The sequence below is a fragment of the Ptychodera flava genome, chromosome 14, assembly GCF_041260155.1.
Source record: "Ptychodera flava strain L36383 chromosome 14, AS_Pfla_20210202, whole genome shotgun sequence".
NCBI classification, from domain to species: Eukaryota; Metazoa; Hemichordata; class Enteropneusta; family Ptychoderidae; genus Ptychodera; species Ptychodera flava.
The window spans coordinates 10810913-10833239 of NC_091941.1; the positions used below are offsets into that span (position 1 = coordinate 10810913).

Genomic DNA, 22327 nt, shown 5'->3' on the forward strand with positions numbered 1-22327 from the left:
TTTTATTAAAATGTTTGGTTTTATTTTGACACCTTGCCATGATTGATAATGAATTGATCCATGGGTAATTCATCTATCATGCATGGCACAAGTAAAACTATGCATACATATACACTATAAACAGACTTCAACTCATTTGATTGCAAGGTTGTGTAAATGATTTCACACATACATGAAATCTTTCTCATTTTAAAACAGGAGTCATTCGTCCAAAAAAAAAGCTACCAAGAAAGAAAATAAAACATCAAAACTTCTGTTTCTTGACATATATTATGTATAATTTGCATCATACAATCAATGGGGAGTAATGTGGAATCATACTCATTTATCTAAAATACGTTGCGTTCATTGGAATTTCATTCTAGTTGAGAAAAAATTTAATCAGAATTGTTAAGTTTTACAAGGATCCATTTCATCGAGTCACATCTGATTGCACATTGCAGCAATACACGAGCTGCAACTATATAATATTTTATAATTCCAGAAAAAAAAGTATAACAGAGTTAAGTTTTATCTGACGTATCCAATATTTCTATCATATCTTGCACACTTCTGTTCTCAGAATACCAGACAGCTAATACTGTACACATATGCACCTTTCACTCTCAATAGACATTATTATGATCAGAAAAATAAATTCAAAATAAAAAATATAATATAGGTTTTCAAGTCTTCTGCCTCAATTCCACTCACAAGTAACTTTGCAATTATGTATCTATTGGCTATAGAACTGTAGGTATGCCAAAGCGGAGAGTGCTAGCCACACCAAGAAAACAATGACTGACGTTGAATTCATAACAGTTTCTGTAATATCCAGTCTTGCTTTGTTTCCTTCTGCATCATATGGTTCTGAATCATAACATTCAGTGCATCAACTTAGTGGAAACCAAAGCTGGCAAAATTTCAAATCCTGTGCAGTTCACAGCTCAAAATACAATGTTTTGTAAAATACCCTTTGATTCAACGCACTTTTGTGGGGTTCATGTGTGGAGATGCTCTCCAGAACAAAAGTTTGGAAACAATGCTTTTTCACAACCACTGTATGTCTTTACATCTAGGAATTCTTTGTAAGCAAAGTAAGTCTGTTAGTTTGACTGCACTCTTTGGAGACATCACACGTGCTTGTTACAACATGTGCTGAATTTCTACAGTACCGTGTCTTGGCATCAATCTATGCAGTTTCAATGGGTGAGGTTAGTGAGCAAATTGAATACTGGACAACCAAATCCTACCAAAAAGAACCAAGATGTAAAGTAATGCAGGGTTGTGCAACTGGCCAGTTATTTGACCAACTGGCTATTGCTACATATGAAATGTTGCACTTTCAGGGGACAAAACTAATTACCACTGTAGAAACACGCATCAGTGAATAATATATTTCATTCAAGATGCAAAGACTTACAGGTTCAACAGCAAATTGCACCCATTTTATTAACAGACACTGACCAGTGAACAGAAAAATCCTAAAATAATGTAAGAGTGATTGTGGGACAAAAACAATGACAAAGACAGTTGAAAATCAACCTGATATGATTCAAACGATCAGAAAATGCCATGAATATTTTTTTTGGCTGAAATATTGCTATTGCTGTAGGATTTCCTTCAGCGCATTACCACTGGAGACAGGTGTAGATGCTCTGGAGCTCGCAATGCTGCCACTACCTGATCTACCGCCCTCAACCACTGGCATAGGCGTGAAAGTGGGTAACGTTGCCTGCACTGGCTTCATGAGTATATGAGGTACCGTATCTCCACCCGACCTGTGATCCAGCATCGGTGAAGCAGGACTTATTGGTGGGGCAGTAAATGGGTTAAATGAGGGTCTAGTAGATTTTGGAGTCTCCATCATGATCTGATCTACTGGCATCTTGACCAAGGCGTTGGGTGTCGACTCATGTTGAAGGAAACTCACAAATGACTTTGTGAAAGACTGTAAAGAAATAGTATTTTGAATAATTATTTCAAAGGCACTTATCAGATGCAGAAATTTTCTATTTATTTTCCTTAAAGTGCAGACATGTCTATTTCAAGTTATTATTTTAAATTGATACTTCCAAGTTGCTGAACTTATGACAAGCCATATATATATTCTCATTGAAGTGACCTCAATTCAGACATGCTTACTCTTTGACATGTGTCGACTCAGAATACTACTGATACCTTCCTTCAGGCAATACACTCAGCCTTTTCATAGGGTACGATGTGTAAACTGTATCTTACCTCATCACCAGCCTTAGATCTGCTGGGTGAAGCAGGGGGAGTTGTCGGAGCGGGTGATCGTAACCATCCCGGTATCCAGCTACTTTGAGGATGAATCAAACCAACCTATACATCAAACAAAACAACAGTACAACATTTGTTGTTATGGTATGGTCCAACTAATGCTGGAAGTGTTGTATATTAGTATTCATTTATGCAAATGAGCATTGTTGAAGTATGCAAATTTGGAGACATTCATTATCAGAGGAAAATATGTGTAGAATTCCTGTGGAAAGTGAGCGAAAACATAAATCTTGTCCTTTTTAGCCATAATAGATGGTTGCCATGAAGAATCATATAAAGACAAGAACCTGTATGCAATGCTACAGATGTAATAATCTAATAATTTGAATGAACAATAATAGAATCAGTACAACTGGAAACTGCACAAGGACTGGACAATAAATAACAACAATGCATAAATAAACAAATCAGATAGTTTGTGAGAGTGAAAGTGTGTAAGAGTGTGAGTGAAAGTGCATCATAAAGTATTTTTGAAAGACAAGCTGACATTTTCTGTACCTTTTCCATTTCCTGGTTTGAGAAGGTCAAAACACGACTGATCAATTGTAAAACTTCAGTTTGCTTGCCTTTAGGTGTAGTAAAATATCCAATGAATAAATTCTTCACCAGAGGCCTAGTGAACATATCAAACAGAGATAAAAATGTTATCTTGATCAAGTAGAGTGTGAAAAAGTCCTGGAATGTTTCAATTAGGTTTTCATGACATTTGAAAGTCGCAGTAAACATTTATTTCAAATCATGTGATATTGTTTTTAAACTGTATTAACTCTGAAATGAAACTTGCATTGAGTTGCTGTTTTAATAGCGTTGATCGTGATTTCGGGTTTGTTACTAAATATAGCTGCACACGCACGACTTTCGGACAAATATGCTGAAATTCGGACAAATTTTGTCGTTGTATTCGCGGCTGTTGTTGCAGCTTGTAGTCTCAGTCATCAATTCATATGAATAAGTGTGACACTATATAGCCATTCTAACACTCCCACGTTTTATTTTCGTCGTTCATGCGGAAAATGCAGACAAATATTTATTTATGCATATTAATGTGAGAGAACAGTGACGTCATTTGTGATCAGCGCTATTGTGATACAAACTGCCATACAGAAGTATTTGATGCTGATTTTGCACAATTTTTTGTGAAAACAAAATCAAAATCTGCAAAGAGGAAGTGCAAATTGCCACAGAAAAATCCTTCCTAGTTTTACGATGTTTCTCCTAATACCTTTCAAAGGCTTGGAGAAAGGGAACTTACTTATCAACTTTACTGCCACCATTTTCTATCACATTACGAAGTTTGACTTGAACTTCATCAATCTCTTCTTCTTTCTTGGAAACTAAATTGGCAGACAAGCAACAAGACATGGATCAGTACATGCATCATGGTGCATTGCCTATGGTTGAATACACCAGAGTCCCTGTATCATTGGCCCTATCTTATGATGGTTATGCGTGTTATGATGTAATGTACTGCATGAATGACAGAATTTTCTTTGTAACACATGGTTATGGGCGAGTGGATAATTCAAACATTTGCATGCCAAACAAAAGTCATCGCAATTAACTTCATAAACCCTCCTCCTCCTATAGAGGAAAGCTTGGAAGTGCAAAAATCCAACAATAAAATCATTATTTGAATCTCCTCTGCATAATAGATTGTTGGAACATGTAGTCAGAAGAATAAACTGCTGACAGGTATTGGAGAAAACATTGAAAAATGAAAATCTCAACAATGATAGAGTATCACTCATATATACGGTTTCCATGGTTCAAAAGTGGCATATGATTAGTGTCAACTTGTGCATGATAATCAAAATAGAGCAAAGTCCCCTCCTCCTTGTTGTCATGGTATGGATGAATTACCCATAGCCCCTACATTGAGTTGAAAGATCAGTTAGTGAGACTCTCACCTTCATCCTTCAGCTTTCTGATGGTTTCATCCTTCTTATCCATCTGTTCTGTAAGTCTTGAAGCACTGTCCAATGCCTCTGTAGCAGCTGACAGACGTGTCTGAAACAAAGATTTCAACAAATTAGGCATGTGTGAAATTTAGTCTCTCTTGCTGTCAATGTCCCATTCCTCACTATTGCTGACTATACGGTAGTTGTAATTGGGGTTGGCTGAAATGGACCTAACTGTCACACTGGGGGCGATTTCTATAGGTACATTGATGTACTGGCATAGGACCTCTTGCATTCAATATACATGCATTTGCTTGATAATTGACATAAATGCTGTTTGGCTGTAAGTTTCCAGTTCTATATGCTGTGTAAATGTTTCTTAGATTATATGTACTGAATGTAATGACAATATTGCGAGTCAGAAACTAAAACTAGCCTGAAAACAAAGCTAGACATCCTATGAATACCAAAAGACTGGTCAATTTTGAGAATCTGATAATGCAAATCAATGCCTAATTACACAGCAAGAGACCACACATACCTGCAGGTCAGTGTTCAGCTTCTGAAGGCTATCAGCTTTTTCTTTATTCTCTCTGGCATCACGTTGATACCTTTCCATTTCAGTGGCGTACATAGTTTCTGTCTCTGTAGGTACAAGATAAAACAGCATGGCATCATTATTGCACCAGTCAAGTCAACGACTATTACCATTTGGCTAGGCAGTAGTAGGCTTGCATAATGATTATGAATGTTTGAAATGTCCTTGCGATTTTTTCTCAAACTTTTATTACTGTAACTAGTAAACCACAAAATGCTTAGCCCTTGCCTTTCTGGTTTATGTACACTCTTCTGAAATTCTGAAACGGCAAACTTCATTGATCCTCTGTTCAGTACAATGCAATCTGCACAGCACCAGACTATTTAAAGTTTCCCATAAAGAGGGCTTCATGAATTGACAAATCAATAACTGGACATAAAGCTTTCCTGTCTGACATGTAGCGAGTTGTGTATCCTATAAAATTTAAATGCATGTCTGATATAAAAGTTCACATATCAGTAAAATGTTCTTTGATTTCATGTAGAGATAAGTCACTTTTAACCTTTCAAAATTTTGTAACATTTTCACACACTATAGTGTTTGAGTAATGGCTGGTGTTATTTGCATTAACATTTTGACAAATTCTGAAAAGGATTAAACTTGACATATAAAATCATTGGAATTTGTGCATATTTGAGAGACAAACCTTGCTGGAACTGTTCTAACACTGACTGTAAATTGGCTAGCTGAGTTGCATATTGCTGTGCCTGTTCTTGTGCTGCGACTGACTGCAACACAGCTTGGTCTCTCTGCGATGCCAGTGCATGTAACTCCTCCTGCAGACTTTCAACCTGTTTGCTCACTTGTTGGCTGCGTGGTAAAAAAAGCAACATTGCTCTATAAATAAGAATACTTGTGAATGAGATTTTATATTTCCATAAGCCATAACAGATTTTGGAATTTTATTCATAAATTGATAGTTTTTGAATTTTTTTTTGTGAATGCAGTGTGTCAAAAGAGACAGACAAACTGTATATAATCTATTTTTTTGAAAACTGCCTGCAAAAAACAAAGCTGAGATCTTGAAACAGAAAACTAGAGAATTTGCTTGTTAGTCAATATTCATTCATTTTTCAGATAATAAATGTCATTTTCGATAAGCAGCAGCTGGTAAGATTTGTATTCATTCATACTTTGCACTCTGCACTGCACTGCTGTAGGCCTTCTCTTCTGCTGCAGCTAATTTATTTCTCAACTCTTTTTCTCTGTCTTCTGACAGCAAAGCCTCCTTGGTGTAACTTTCTTCAACTTGCAGTAAGTGATGCCTAAGTCTCTCCACCTCTCTGCTCAGTTTCTGCTCCTTCTCCAGCAGCTTTTGCATCTAGTGGTAGTAGGTACAACGTAAATTAAATATGAATGATTAGCAGTGAGCAAATAATGAAACAATGTCACTTGGCCTAAATGTCACAGAGTACGTAGGTAAAGTTGTGGTCACAGTGGTGTTAACCTTGTTAAGAAGTCTGAGTGAGGAGGTCACTTGGTTGAAAATATTACACTTTTGTTCAACAATGTTATGAACATGCCTGTATCTTTTCAAGTAGCAAGGTTCTACCTTTGCAGTAATTTTTGGATTACGGCTGTGCAATTGTGAAGAAAAAATTTGATAGCTGGGAATTTAAAGATTCTGAAATTGCATTTTGTTTATTATCAATATGACAAGCTGCAAACTGAAGACACCGCAAAAGACTTCCACAGATAGAAACAGGTATTGGCCTGGACTAAAATGAGGTGATATTATTGTATGATATTAAAAGACTCTGGAACAATCCCACAATGGTGATACAGCATGTAGCGATAACCTAGAAATACATCTTACCTCTTGTTGTAAGGCTTCAACTTCCATGTGTTTCTGATTATACGCCATGATTGCCTGGTCTCTTTCTTGCTGGAATAACTGTGCCTGTTGTTGCATGGCTTCAGTCTGTTTCATGATACGCTGCATCTCTCCCTGACTTCCCTGCTCCTTCTCCTGCACAAGATTTGTCAGAGTCTGTGACCTTTCCCTCAGCGCACTGATTTCAAAATCCTTCTCCTGGACTGCCGAAGACAGCCTGCCCACAGTTTCCTGTAGTTTCTGCATCTCCTGAGTTCTTATCTGCAGGTTTTGATCTCTCTCTTGCTGTCCCTGTTTGAGGGCATTCATTTCTCCTTCCATTCCCCGTACATGTAGTAGCCAACTTTCATTTTGCTGTTTCAGAGTTGCATTTTCCCTTTCTTTCACTCTAACCTGATCAATTGTCTTATTAAGTTCATCTACTTTGCTTCTCACAAGATTATCTTTTTCCAGTAAGAGAGAATTCTGCCTCTCTATATGTTCTTTGAGGGAATTCATTTCCTCTCTACTTTTTTTCATAAAATCATCACTTTCAAGTTTGCTTTTTTCATGAGCATCCATGTGCTTTTTCAAAGCATTTAGCTCCTCTGTCCTTCCTTGTATTAAATTATCTTTTTCTTGAATGTTCTTATTTTGTAAATCAAGTTTACTTTTAAGAGAAGTGACCTCTTCAGTCCTACTTTTCAGTATATCATTCTTTTCATGCAGTTCTTCTAATTTGTTTTTTAACGTCCTTTCCTTCTCTTGTAGAGTCCTGGCATTTTGTGAAAGACTCTGTTTTAGAGAAAGGTTTTCATCAGTATATTTTTTAATCAAGTCATCTTTATTGTTTATATTTTTGGCTTGAAATTCCATTTGTTTTCTGAGGGATTTGATTTCTGCTTCCTTAGCCTCCAACACTCTATCATCCACCATGTTTGTATTTTCGCTACCCTGGAGTGATTCCCTTTCCATTTGTAGGTTAGTCTCTGCCTGCGCTATCAGCCTGCTCTGTTCCCCTTCCAGATGTTTGATGGTCACTTCTTTTTCCTCGAGGAGTTGTTGTAAATGTTCTTTGGCTGACTTCTCGATTTCAACTTCATCAGCCTTGGTGAGCAGCTCCTCTCTGCTTGCTTCCAATCTTGCCAAACTCTCCTGCATCTCCAGCATTTTCTTTTTCATAGTATCCAATGTCACTTCCTTCTCATCCAGTGACTTCAACAGCGTGTCGTAGGATTCCTGCAATTCTGTATGCTTGTTTTCCTGAGTTAGGAAGTCATTATTCAATTGGTGGTACTGCTCCTGTAGACCGTTATACTTCTCTGTAAGTTGATTGACCATTGGTCCATCAGTTGTAGTTTCAACTTCCTTCTCTGTCTGGCCTGCAAGTGCTTCATTATACTGCTGCTGCAGCTCCTTGTATTGTTCCCTGGTTGCTGCAACAGCTCCCAGCAGCCTCTGCACCTCCTCGTAGTACCCGACACTCTCCTGGTGCTTCTGGGTCAGGCTGACAATCAGCTGATCCCGCTCTGCCTGCAGCATGGAGTTCTGTTTCTGCATTTCTGCATTGGAATGTAGAATGCCGTCGATGTTTGGACTCTCCCCCGGCTGCATCTGCTGCAACACACTTAGCAGGGACTCCATCTTCTGACCTTGTGCCTCTATTTCAAGATCCTTGTCGTGTATGATTCTAGCAAGTTTCTGCATCGCTTCCTTGTGCATGTCGTTGTTAGGCCCTTCAAGTTTCTTGCTCAGCTCCTTGTTGTCCTCCTGCAGCTTGTTGAGAGCAGCACTACCTTCTGACACAGCCTTCATCAGCCTGTGCACCTCATTCTTCAGATTGCTGCACTCTCTCGTCTTCTCATTCAGAACACTCATCATCTGATTCCGCTCAGCTTCAACAGTCTTGATTTTCTGGTCAAGCTGGTGCATGTTGACCGATGGATGATTCTGGTCAAATGAAGAGTTGTTCCCCTGCAACAGATTGGTCAGAGATAAATTCTGTTCCTTCAAAGCGGCCATTTCTTCATCCTTCTTGCTTATCAGCTGTTCATACTTTTCCTTCTCTTCATCTGACAAATTCTCTTCAACGTGAGAGTTTTGATCCTGCATTTCTGTGAGTCCTTGCCCAGGTGCAAGTGAATTCTTGCTGTTTAATTCATCACTGAGGTTCTGCACTTTCTGGCTCAGCATGAAAATCTGCTCATCCTTTCTTACAGACTGTTCCTGGAAGACAGATATGGTATTTTTATGCTCTGAAATGAGTTCACTATTCTGCAGGTTTTCCCTGTTCAGTTCTTCTATACTATTGCTTTGTTCATGCAGCCTTTCGTTTAATTCATCGATTTCCTTAGTTTTTGAGGAGATTTCCTTCACTTTGGCTTCAACATCCTTCTTGAGTACATTTATTTCAGATTCAAGATCGGTAATTATTTCCAGAGTTCTTGTCTCTGGTGACTCAGACTGACTCTCTTCCTTCAAAGTGGTAAGTTCCTCATTAAGTGTATCACACTGCTCTCTAGACTGCTCCAGCTCTGCTTCCGCATCTTTCAATTTCTGCAAAAGTTCATCCACACATGCAACCTTTTCCTTGTTGTCCTCAACAAGTTTTTGATAGAAGGCACTTTCTTCTGCTAAAGTTTTTATGTCCTCTTCCTTCTCCCTCAGCATGTCTGTCAGTTGCTGTTGATTTTCAACGGCAGAACTCAGCGCATCTTTAGTGTCTCTAGCATCCAGCTCTAATTCTTCACATCTTGCTTTCAATTGCTCCAACTCAGACCAATCTTCTTCCTTTACATCATTTTGATATGGCCTGTCTTTGTTCACCGTCAGCTGTTTGATGTTGTCTTCATACTCCTTTGCCTGCTGACTAAGCCTTGTCTGGCTGAGTTTGAGCTCGGCAGTCAGAAAGTCATTCTCCTTTTTCAGCATGACCATCTGTTCCTGCATGTCAGCTATGGTTTCTTCCATGCTTTGTAGTTCCAGGGTGAACTTTTCCATGATGTCCTCTTTGTGACTTGAAGCAGACTCTCGTTCACTGACAAGTTTCAGTATCTTGGTTTCCATGGCTTCCAACTGGTCATTCAATTCATTCAGTTGATCATCCTTCTCATCATTGGCTTCCATAGTTTCTTCCAGCTGTGTCCTCAACTCTAAAAACTGGTTTGTCATTCTATCTTTCACACTGTCATGTGTTTTGATAGTTTCCTTGGCAGAATGCAGTTCGCCCTCGAGCATCTGGACTCGCTGCAAAAGCTCATCATTATTTTCACTCTCTTTCCTCTGTAATTCTTCACTTTCTTGCCTCATAGTCACCTTGTCATCCATATCCCTCTGCAACTCTCTCACTTTCTCTTCAAGCTCTGACTTCATCTTTTGTAACTTACCAACTTCTTGATTCTCGTTGCTGAGTTCATCTTTCAGGACATCCAGTTCATGTACAAGCTCCTTCTTTTGCTCTTCACTTTCTTTCATCTTGGCTATGATCTCCTCTACTTCCCTCCGATGCATGTCGCTCATCTCTGTCAGCTTACCCTCCGTGTTTGACAGCTCTGATACGGTTTTCTGATGAACGTCTTCAAGTTCTTGCAATTTCAAATTCAATTCCTCCTTCTCGGCTTTGATGTTGAGGAACAGCTTCTCTTTCTCCTCCACCTTGTCTGTCAGCTGCTTTAGTTCTCTTGCTGCATCATCCTGGAATGATAAATGACCATGCCTAATAGTGAATACGCCAGTCAGATTGCTCACACAGTGTCTGTGACTCAAGATAGCGTGCAAATGTGATGGTCGCTGATGTGATGATAGACTGCACACCCCAAATTCTAATACATGTAAGGAACTAGCTAGGCGATGTTGTTATGTTCCTTTTTGATACTAAAGCTGTGACTATCACCTGGCAGAATCAGTGTTTCTGTTTGCAGTCTCACGGCTTGGCCATACATAAGTGTGGAATCACATACATTTAATTTGTATCTTTGTACTTTGTACTCGGCAATAGGAATATCACTGCATCCAAAGCGTACTGACTGACGTATGTTGGAATAAGAGTACGATCTACTGTTGCCACCTCCGCATCTAGACTTTCTTTTCACTTCACATCCCCTAATGTGGCCTAGTGCTTTCACTTTTGATGAAGCAGATGAACGGGTGAAAGGACCATTGACATGAGAGGATTAATTTGACAACCACACACTTTCTAGTAATCTAGTAGTTAGATGAAGTAGTCACAACACATCAATGGACAACAAACATACTTGAAGAATGTTGCTTTAGTTGAAAGCATAGCTGTGCAAATTGCATGCCAAACACCAGAATTGTAAAACAAGCACCACAAGCAAGTTTGATGATTTTAAATAATATGGTGTTTTGATGCAGCAGAGGTTATTTTTTTTTTAATTTTCTGAGCACTAACATCTAGATGAAGCAAACAAACATAGGGGATTTGCCTTGTCTAATATGAAGGCCTCCATGTCTTTTTCATATTGGATAATTTTGCACTGAAGTACTTCAATTTCTTCTTGGAAATCTTCAATTTGAGATGTTTTAAGGCATTCTGACTTCCTGATTTCCATTTCAAGTAAAGCCTGGTATGATGAAAGACAAATCTTTATTACATCTAAGTTCATATGCCTGAAGTATTTAGGAATAACTTCTTGCAGACAGCACCATTTAGGTTGGTGCTCTCTTTCAGAGATACAGTATGTTAACCATCTTCACCATACATCCAAGGACCAGAGTACTGTATACGACATACACTGTCAGTGTTGACAAGTTAATGTCTAGGAATACAAACATGCAGTCCTGAGGAAATCATGCAAAATACCATTAGCAACTATTATTTTTCATTTTCATACTCAGCTTGTATGCACAGTAATCAAATATGCTTTCACTTGTATACTGATGCAGTTAGACAATAACATTAGGACAACTTGAACAAACAACATTAAGTTATAGTATTTACGTTTCTCCTTTACGCATACATTTCCTTAGGGAATTTATACATTGAGACAAAATTTGACAAAATGCCTTATATTGCTTGCTGACAGATGCATTTACCACTTGACAACACAAGATTAATAAACTCACATTATGAGCTGTCAGGCTTTGTACAGTTCTTTCCTTCTCTTTCAGTTGGTTTCTCAATTTCAGCAAGACATCTTCCAGAGCCTGTTTTTCCATGTCCCAGTCGGCTTTCACTATTTCAAAGTGTTCAAACTGTGACTTGAGAACAACAGCAGCCTCTGGATGCTTGGTCTTGATCTCAGCAAATACTGCAGAGTCATCAAATTCACCGTCAAAGCTGGCCACACTGGAGGTATCCATGAATCCACTCTGTCTAGTTCTGTCACTTTCTGAACTGAAATCCGACACGCCGCCAGGTAGGTAGTCTCTGTCAGAGTCAACATCATTGATTGGAACCTGAGAAACAGGCTTTACAGGGAGCTGTCTGTTCATCTCCGTAGAAGACTCTTCAGTCTGAGTGCCGTTTGATTCAACATCTGCTGCTCTGGCCAGGCTTTCAGTCTCACTATCATCAGTGTACTCTAGAGTTCTGTCCGAGTCACTGTGAACAACTCCACCCTTTTCAAGCTTTGACTTCAACTTCGCTACGAGCGCCTCGCTGCTTCGTCTCTCCTCCTTCAAACTTTTGTTGGCACTTTCAAGTTCCTTCACCACAGCGTGCAGTTTTACAATCTGGTCCTGCAGCAAAGCATTTTCACTTTCAATTGAATTCATGATCTCCGCAGTAATTTCTTGATGTTCATTGCTGCCTATACTTGTTACGATGTCAGAGGTTTGGTCGCTGATCTGAGCACGGACAGCTTCCAGTGATGCTACAGCAGTTTTGCTTCCAGACACCTGTTGAATGACAAAGAAAAATGTTAAACCTTGATGTTGATGATGATTATTTCAAAAAAGATCTCTGGTTCCATTACTGTGGCCAGCACATTTAGCTTTTATGATTTTATTTTTCTGAGCATAAAGGTCTTTTGATATCATTTTACGGACAGATAAGTTGTGATATAGAATGGTGATACAAGGTTATAGACAAAAGGTGAATCAACCCCCACTTCACTGGGACTTGGGTCATAAGTAGTATACCCAGAGATTTAAGGTAGTGCACAACTAAAAACCATAAGTTTTTAGCATTGTTCAAGCTTTCGTCAAGAAAACTTCAAAACATACTCTTTCATAATCAAGGATAAAAATCAGGGGTATAAAATGTTGCAAATTTGGCGATTAGAAAAAAGATTGCTTAAAATTAATCTATATTTGAACTTCAAAATGGCAGCTATTCTCTGTGTTGACTCTTTGGAGAAAATATTTACTTTGATTTTTTCTAAAACAGGAGGAAGAAGACTTCATTTTTGCTCTACAAGCTCCACGATGAGTCAGGAGCAGCAGACCAGCCAAGCTCTGTCAGATTTTGGGAGTCTAAGTATATGAAACAAGGCACTCTGTACAAGAAATCACTGACTACTGTCTAAACAATATACCACAGAAATGTGGACTGCTAGTAGCAAACCTTTGTGATAAAACAGACAAGAGTACTGCACATACATCCAAACTTTGGCTGGGATTATCCTCTATGCAATAAGCTACATATACGCTCCAGTTGGAGCATCAATATTCTGCAGTCTGTGATAATACCTCTCTGGAGATTGTGATGCACCGAGTGACAAAAAGCTGACGACATGCCAGCTACTTGTCAATAGTGTATGCTATGAACATGGGCGACTACACATGCAGGTTGATATGACCTACCTGCTCTCCAATTTCTATCATCTTGTTAACAAGCTCCTGTTTTTCATGCAGAAGCTTGGATGATTGTTGTTTAACCCCCTGGGCAAACTTCTTTCGAGCTTCTTCAATTTCCTGTCTCATTTCACAGGCATTGGTCTGTTTGCACATCAGAAATTGGACAAGATTCAACTTTTCAGTACCAGCTGAGACACTGTGTATGTTTTTTTATTTCTGACAGTAACTTTCTACACATGCTGGGAATGTGCACAATGGAATCCAAATGCCCACAAAAGATGAGCTAACAAGGGAGCCTGCTTTTTTTATGTAAGAAGCAACATCAACCAATGTGGGTGCCCATGTTCATAGCAAGAAAATACTAAAGTACACAAAGCAAAGCTACTAACTGGAAGACATGAGATGTACCACAGTTAAAATTGTACTTCAAAACATGTACTACCTGGTGAAACAAGGTTTCCTGTTATTTGCTTTGCAAATATTTGCAACTCCATCCATAAATATTGCTACTTTGTGAAGTTTGTTCAGTAACCACGTATTTGTGAGGGTATTTTTCTTAGTGCATTTATCATGCAAATTAATCTATAGGGAAACGTATCGATAAGGTCCTTTAATTCACATACTTACTGTTTAGCACAAAACAAATTTCTGAAAACAGCAATATTCTGGACTGGTTGCGTCAAGCAATCATGCAAGGATGCATGGTGGGATAACTTGGGAAGAAAGTCAAAAAGATAGCACCACGGTCTACAGGGAAACACCTTTGTACAGTAACGAGTCCAACATTTCATGTATCCCATGACCTCTATTTTCACTATATTGAGGTTTTATTCCTACCAACTTCTATACAAATATGGTAGACACGATGACACATGGCACAGCATGTACCCTTGTCAACACAGCCCTATGCATTCCACATACATGCTCTGACCACACATATTTACTACTGGTGCAGTACATCATGCAATAGCTATTGAATATGATTAGTGCATACCCTTAGTTTGGTACTTACAAACACTCCAGAGGGGTAACTATCAATGTGTGAGGGAAAAACTGAACTAACAAACAGATATGAAGTATACATCCATTTGGTCAAATGGTGATGTTTCACAAATCAGCTTAGGCATCACATTTTGCCAATGCCCAATGGCGGTTAGGATGTACCATTGGACGCCCCTTGTCAGAGGTAAGATAGAGAATGGTACAGTAATTTGAGACTTGCAGTACTCTGATGAAGGTGAATAAAAGGAAACTGAAGACGTGATGAAACACAGTGTAGCAATAGTTTTGAAGAAGGAAGCTGATTTGTGATGGAGCAAAGGTAATGTTGAAAAAAAAGAAAGGAATATGGAAAGAGCAACTGTACGTGATTTGTATCCAACTGCACTAAAAGTCTTTGCTTTGTTGAAAGTAAGTCTGCCCTGACCTTTTCTGTCTCTCTCTGTGCCTCTTGTAATTCTGCCTGTGCTTCTGGAAAGAAGAAAGAACTAATTAATGACACGTACATGTACAAAAGCATTGTTCATCTGAATGATACAACAGTGATATATAAGCATTGAAATGTTGTTCAGTAATGAGACTAGTAATTCTGGGGTCCAGCTTCGACATTATCTAGAATGTAGGGTCCTGTGTGACAATCTCTGCATGTTATCATCTTAACTTTGCTTCACATGTAAAGTTTTGGAGGTTTTTACTATGTGAAGTATGATGTGTCAGCAATTAAATATTCACTTAATGAGTTACTTCTGAACAAGGCAAAGTATACTGATAAAAGCTCTCTTCTCCAGTCTGAAGAATTACTTTGTCTTTTACATGGGTGAATTCAGTGGGCAGAAGCATTACTGTTTTACATATCTGGCAGCAAATCTTTATGCTGAATATTCAGCTTCATATTTTTCAAACAACTTAATTGAGTAGCACTTACTCTCAAGTTGTTCACTCAGTGCCTTAACATCTGTATTTTTCAAATGATCAAGCTCTTCATTTTGTTTGTCTATCAGTAAGTTGGCCTTCTCTAGTTCTCCAGTCAGTGTTTTGTGTTCTTCCAATAAATTTTGAAATTCCTTCACCAGCTTTTGCTTGTCTTGTTTCAGGTTCTGGCTATCTTCCACCAGAGCATCCCTCTCCTCCTGTAGTGTCTGGACTTTGTTTTCCTTTTCAGCTTCTGCTTTCTGTGCAATATCCAAGTCCCTCTTTAATTTCTGATTGGCCTTCTCCAGTTGAGAGACTTTCCTCTGAGACTGCTGTAGATTGCTCTCCAATTCATTGCTTTGAGTTCTCAGCTTCCGCAGCTCGTCAAAACTTCTACGTGGACTCTCTGGGGGCTCACTGGCCTCGTCCCCGGAGTACAACTGACTTTCCAGTTCCTCTATTCGCATGTGGTAGTCCTCCAGGTCTTGCTTGTGTCGTTTACTTAGGAGTGTAACCTTCTGGGAATGGACATCTTGAAGAGTGGAGAGTTCACGTTGATGTTCATCTATCTCATTGACAAGTCTCTTCTCCAGGTCCTGTTGAGGAAAATGCAACTTCTTTGTAAAACACAGCTGGGAGAGTCAAAATATTGTGGGCATAATGATGTTCTAGATTAAGTGATCCCAAATATGTAAGGCAAAAGGCCTAACATAGACGTTACGTCTCAATGACAGGAATGTGTTGATAACTTCACGATTTTTGTCACTTTTTAACAATAAATATTTCTTTGTGTACTTTAATCCTTCTTTATAGCAATAAATAAGCAAGAAACATATATAGGTATGAGATTTTAGATTGATAGAACATGGTAATGTGTTTTTTTTCACACGGTGTAGTTAGTAAGAAAAGGCTGGGAAAAAAGTTACACCAATATTCTGAGGTTTGAATATTCACAGACAAACACTAAACAACTTCTCGTGTAATATCAACTCTCCTGTATATAACACTGTATGATGGCATTTTGTATAAGTGACCTTGCTCAGCCTGCAGTAAGCCATAATTCTAGAGTCCAGAGTAGACTAAGGTACATGTATGGGAATTTTATGAAGTTATGGAAATACATACTTTCTTGAAAACCTGTACATATATAAGTGCACCTCATTCATAATGAAATTTACTGAACTACTAAATGGTCAGGTGAGTGGAACAAAATTCTATACAATGTCACTGTTAATCAAACAATGTCCACATTACAAAGTTTTCACATGTATCTACTCCTAATGTTCATGTAAACACATGTCTGTGAGGACACAATCTATTCATCTTACCTTCATTTGTTTTTTCAAGGTCCCTACTTCATTACCATCAAGGTCTATTGGCTCACCTCCGACTTGGAATGTTGTCTGTAAATTAAATTTCATATGCTACAATGTATTTTTCATAAAAAATACTGTACAGATATAGTCTTTGACATGCCTTGTATGTTTGTTTTGCAATAAAAGTTGAACCTTGGACCAAAACAAACCAGATCCCTCCACGTTCAACAGATATTGAACCTTGAACCAACACACACTGGGTCCCTCCATGTTCAACATATTGGAACCATTTTTTCTCAATTTTTATTTGAAATTATAATAAGAGTTTGCACACAAAATATTCACATTTGTTAATGTTGACATTACTTCAGACCAAAGTAGATAGATTTTTCAAAGACATAAAATAATAATTGATCACTGATTACTGAAACTGGCAAAAATTGAAAGAAAAACATGAACTTTGGCCCCTCGCTGATGGTGCAATTAATCCAGAGGTGTAAAGGTCTACAGGTACTTTTGAATACCATGTACGTGTTGTCAAACATCTGCAACTGGTAATGTCCAGAAATTTTCACCTACAAGTGCTAAACTCTTGTAAACAGAAAAACAATACACAGAATGTACTTGGTCACACAACATCACTAAGATCGCTGTATGACTTGAAGTGTCATCTATTCGGAGACTAACTCAAGCACACTTTGATACCTAGGTAGCCATTTCCCAGTTGGAATACCTGTTATCATTTTACATAGTCATAGCAACAGCTTTGGTTTGCTTCTAGAGTTTTACCCTTATCATTTAAAATACTAAAGGAATAAATCTGGCATGTACATCACCCTTTTGACCAAGCATTTACAGAAAGATATGTGGGAGCAAATGTTACACACATCTCAGACAACTACTGATACTGGTAGTTTTCTGGGCATCACTGTTGTTCTATTGGTACATGTCAAATTTTGAAATCACCCACTACAGCCTGATGGCTAGATATTTTTCATTTTCAGTATTATTCAAAGCTTAGCTGCAGCGGTGCTGACTGCTGCTTTTATTGACATATTTGCCAGGGGGAACCTGTGGGCTTCAATACGGTACTTCAGTTATCAAAGCTTGTGATCAGTGAATAATGCCAATGCATTGACTGGGGAATGGGCATCACATCAGAATTAAAACTTCCCACTCCTCTTGCCTTTCAAAAATTTATCAAAGTAGTTTATTTGTCAAGAAGTTCTGAGCACTCTACTCTAGTACTACTAATCTCCCAACGGTACCACAGGAAAAGAGGTAGGTCATGTCGTAGTCATAGCTACTGCGATAGCATGACTGAAATAAGTAGTTGGTGACAAAATGTACACATTTTGATATACAAACATCACAGCTGCAGAATGGCAAATCTAAGTCAAATGAGGTAGTACTGGAAAATCACCAATTTTGACTAACATTCATGCATAAGTTTTTCAATGTGGATATGGTAGCATGCATATGACACCTTTTGAAAGTATTTTAACCATATGATAGGGTACATGCAGGTGGAAGGGGTTTGCATAGGCACAGTGGGAAAACATATCTGTGTCATTACAAAAGCAGTAGCAAGTACCTGCTGATCATCCACATTACTCGCACGCTGCTTCCAGTGATCACACTCTGCCTGAATTCTCTGCAGTTCATGCCGCAATCGATTGATCTCAAACTGTGATGAGATAACATCTTCAAAATCCTGGTCGTCATTGGAAATATTGGATGGTGAGAGCATGGACGTGGACGTGCTTGTGCTTAGTGATGCATTGTTTAGCATGTCTTCTTGTAAATCTTGCATGGCATTGTGTTTTTGCTTTAGCTGCTTGATTTCACTCTGTAAACAACAACAACAACAACAACAACTACAAAATTTTGCAATTATGCAATAAAGCACTGTGAAATGATGAAATTACCTTTAAGCATGAATAATAAAATGGAATTTACTTTGGCTAATTTTGCTGATAGGTGAATTGTCTGTATTAAATTCTAGTGAAACTTGAAATCACGCTATCAACAAATCACTAAATTTATGTTCTTGTGGAGTTTTACGAAACTTCAAGATACTGAAGTGACATCATTGATGTGGTAGTATATGCATCAAATTCAAGTCATGTACATATTTTTTTATTTTATTTTTTTTTTTTAGGGGGGGGGGGGTATTGATATATATCTATCAGCTGGTACATGTTTACATTATGACTATTGACATACCATATATTTACCAGCTACCAGCACATATTTTAAATAATGCTTTTTAACATTTTGATGTGATGAAGATTAGATTTGGGGGCTTACTTGATAGTTCCTAATAATATAGCCAGTCACCTGTTTATCATGAAAGCTGTGCATTAAAACCATAAAAACAAAATCACTAAATTCAAAACTGTCACTCACTTCTTTCTGATGTATGATTCCTCTGTACTGGTTTGATATGCTGTTGATTTGAAGTTCAGATGATTCTGCTTTCTCTTCCAATTCAGTGTTCAAGGTCTTCAACCTATCTACCTGCATGTGTGTCAATGAAAAAATAAACACACACTTGTTTTAACTTCTAAACATGACATAGAAACAGAAAATCACAAAGTCAGTTGTATGATATTGTTACTAGGCCTTTTGCTCTGGAATATTATGGTATAATTTGTACAAGTAAAGTTATGATGTTGCGCTTTTAGGAAGAGTCCTTGAAAATATTTTTAAGCTTTTTGAGATATTTTTGAAAGAAACATTTTTGCTCTTGAATTAAAATTTAAGCATAACAGGCGGGGCAATTTGTATTGTGTCTCTAAAGTGTTGTCAAAAATCCTGCATAACTACCGGTAATGTTCTGAAAAAATTCCATGATTACAAAACAGCACAACAAAGAATCTCATTTACAGTTTGTCCTGAAAAACAGGTGCAAAACAATGGTCATTAAAATAAGTCTTGAACTCCTTTCTGCAAATTTCCAACTAACATGTACATGTAAGTGGTATATGTCATGAAATTCAAAGCGACATATTCTGTAAATGAGTTTCCAGTACCTTCATCTTGATCAGATTAATGTACAATAAGAACAAATATACATACAACATGTTCAGTAAGTTTTAATTGTTGAAAATTAAAATCAAGGCAAAACATTGGCTGAAGGACAAAGAAAATTAATAACCTGCCATCACAGACACATACTTGGAAAACATGATTATGCAAAGTCAGTTATTTAAACGAAAACAATCTGTTATCAACATACTAGTAGTTTTTATCCTATATTGGGAAAAATCTATAAAACATCTCTAAACTCTTCATCAATGGTGTTTATTGCTTTATGCCAATCAAAACAAAATCTGAAATTATTGTTGATAAGTAATATTTATGTGAAAAGTTTGAATGATAAAATTTGATGTTGCAGTGAACCATGGTAATAACATCCCTTGTTTACAGAACCAACATGCTCGTCAATGAAACCCATTTCTCTAGGGTCTTTGCCTATTCTTACCTCTGTCTTATGCGCTTCAATTTGGGTCTCTAACTCAATAATTTTACGTTGTGCCATTCTTAGTTCAGTTTGATGATCTGTGAAAAATAAGAAAATTAGTTATTTAGGGTCATTTTCAAAAGACATACCTTAAACCAATATCATATCACTTTATCACTTGTATGACTGAAGTAGCGAAATCTGTTCTTTAGGATCTCGTGGTTAAATTATGTGTTTGGGGTCAATTGTAAAAGACAGACCTTACCCAACATCATATCACTCCAGAGATCCTTTTGTATCACTGAATGTGTGAAATCTACCATTCTCTAGTATCTGGTGGTTAAATTGTCTAAGAAATATGTGGAAAACTTCGTCCTACACTACCGGGGTAAAACAATTAGTTATCACTTTTACATCAATAACTATTTCCACATCACAAACTTCAATATGGGAAGGTTTACTGGCTATCTTCAAAACAGACATCCAAACCACAGCCCTGTTGGCTTGAAGTTGACCTGAGGCAGTTTTGTTTACATAACAGAGAGGGATCTTTGCAAATGATTATCCTCTGAATAAACTTTGTTTTGGGGTTTCTGGTGATAAACTGCTGGGCGAAGGCAAAACTTCATCTTGTGTGTGTTGTTTTATAGGGTGAACTGTATTGTGGTACGTGGATTTGGATTAAACATAGATTATTCTTTTCATGGTGATAGAATAAAGATATTACAGTAAAGCAATTTTAGAAAATAAAATAATATAAACTGGGCAAAATGTATGTTTTACTATAAATGTAAGGAGGTACCCCCGCCCCTTCTCTATCTAATATTGTTAGTCATCTGGATTTTTTTATGGACAGCGGAAGTTGAATTTTTGGTGAACTATAAAAAGGTGTTACCCTGTCGTGATCATCAAGATACAAATATTCTGCAAATCACGAAACTACTATTTCAGTTTTGAAACTACCCGAAATCGAAAGCGTTTCCCATCAAAGAAACATAAGTATTTTGAATGGGAAGCCGATATCGACTTTTCAAGCAGTAGACTGCCGGGTGATCACCGCAAGCCGCAACTCACCGCTGATTTCTTCGGTGCCTTCGCTGATGACATCCTTTGCATAGTTCGACAGTTGCCCCGTGATATTTTTTAAGTTGTCTCGAAAATTGTCCCCAAACCAAGCCATTTCCCGTCAAAAACAAACAAACAGCTTTTAAACTTTGCAACCGCACTTCAACAAAAAGGTTATTACGTTGGAATATTACGGAACCATTCAGATCTCGTTCATACGCGACACACTGCCAACTCGACGGCCGCCATTTTATGCAAATATTGTACGCGTGTCATCATGAAGCCTCCTAGGTAAGTGGTATTTATTGAGTTTCCGACTAGGTAGTCACACGTATATTTTTACAATCGATCACTTTTCCCAATATTATTGCCCGTATAATCAATAAGCTACACGGCTCAGGCATCAGTGTAAGGAAAAGGGCTATCTTTTCACATACTATGCACTCTTTCAATTCGTTGTGTTATTCCTCTTTTCATTATATGCCCGACATCAGTTTTTGAATCAATTATGCTCTTATCAAAATTCAATATTTCTTTGCAATATTGCAATTAAATTCTTTTATTGTCACAAGATAAAGATTTAGTAAGCATGAATTATAATCTCTGAAGAGTGTAGGGACCCTTTCTTCTAAATAATATCGTACTTGAAGTCGTTTTACTAACTTTTTAAAACATGACCAAGGCACAGAAATGACAAATGACAATGTAACCGTATTGATCTACAAATTGCAATACAATATAATCTATGGTTTTATAATAGTAGCACACCGTGCAACTGATGAAGGAGACTACACATCTTTTAAAGCTTATGCTCCAGTAACATTTAGTTGATTATGACGTGCTACCAAACCCTAGATTACGTGGCACAGAAATGTTAACTGATTATTTTTCATAAATTCATACAAATTTCTAGTCTTCACAAAGGAAGTCCAACTGATGAATAAATCATCATGACCTTGCTCATACTTCGTTGCTTAGCATTTTGGTTTTGTCATAATATTATCCACCTTCTAAAACAGGTTTCAGCCGTTGTTCAACTTCCTCAAATCTGGGATATATTTTAAAGGCCTGTGCTAGCGTCAGATTGTCTCGCAGGGAAATCTACTTATTAGATTACAATTTCAATGGAAAACGAAAGGCTATTACACTCCATAATCCTCTTACAGACTAGAACAAACTTGATCCTGGGAATCAAGTCCCTGGCCTTAAAGATCATGC

At 37.7% G+C, this 22327-nt stretch overlaps 1 protein-coding gene across 8 annotated transcripts; it reads right to left on the bottom strand.

The window, feature by feature from the left end:
* On the bottom strand, window positions 1-21372 carry LOC139149319 (thyroid receptor-interacting protein 11-like). Of its 8 annotated transcripts, none has more exons than XM_070721023.1 (19): window positions 21119-21372; window positions 20066-20142; window positions 18988-19098; window positions 18173-18427; window positions 16591-16665; window positions 15276-15858; window positions 14718-14821; window positions 13358-13492; window positions 11678-12451; window positions 11038-11175; window positions 6596-10285; window positions 5913-6100; window positions 5426-5589; window positions 4723-4826; window positions 4191-4290; window positions 3536-3617; window positions 2782-2896; window positions 2221-2325; window positions 1-1930 (listed from the first exon to the last, which is right to left on the bottom strand). In XM_070721023.1, exons 1-19 carry the CDS (start codon window positions 21222-21224, stop codon window positions 1583-1585), a joined length of 7254 nt encoding a protein of 2417 aa, XP_070577124.1. In that variant the 5' UTR covers window positions 21225-21372; the 3' UTR covers window positions 1-1582. The 8 variants fall into 8 exon arrangements, with proteins under 8 accessions (XP_070577124.1, XP_070577125.1, XP_070577129.1 ...); XM_070721024.1 differs by having other exon boundaries at window positions 14718-14818; window positions 21119-21362; XM_070721028.1 differs by lacking the exon at window positions 13358-13492 and having other exon boundaries at window positions 14778-14821.
* Window positions 21373-22327: the final 955 nt, after the last annotated feature.

What these genes read in the sequence shown, in the direction of transcription:
- LOC139149319 (XM_070721023.1), bottom strand. Translation starts at nt 21,224, where the DNA reads ATGGCTTGGTTTGGGGACAATTTTCGAGACAACTTAAAAAATATCACG. An exon ending in ACTGAGTGAACAACTTGAGA is followed by an intron (nt 14,822 to 15,275) that starts GTAAGTGCTACT and finishes TCTTCTTTCCAG; the next exon opens with AAGCACAGGCAGAATTACAA. An exon ending in TGCAGTTGGATACAAATCAC is followed by an intron (nt 13,493 to 14,717) that starts GTACAGTTGCTC and finishes ATGTGCAAACAG; the next exon opens with ACCAATGCCTGTGAAATGAG.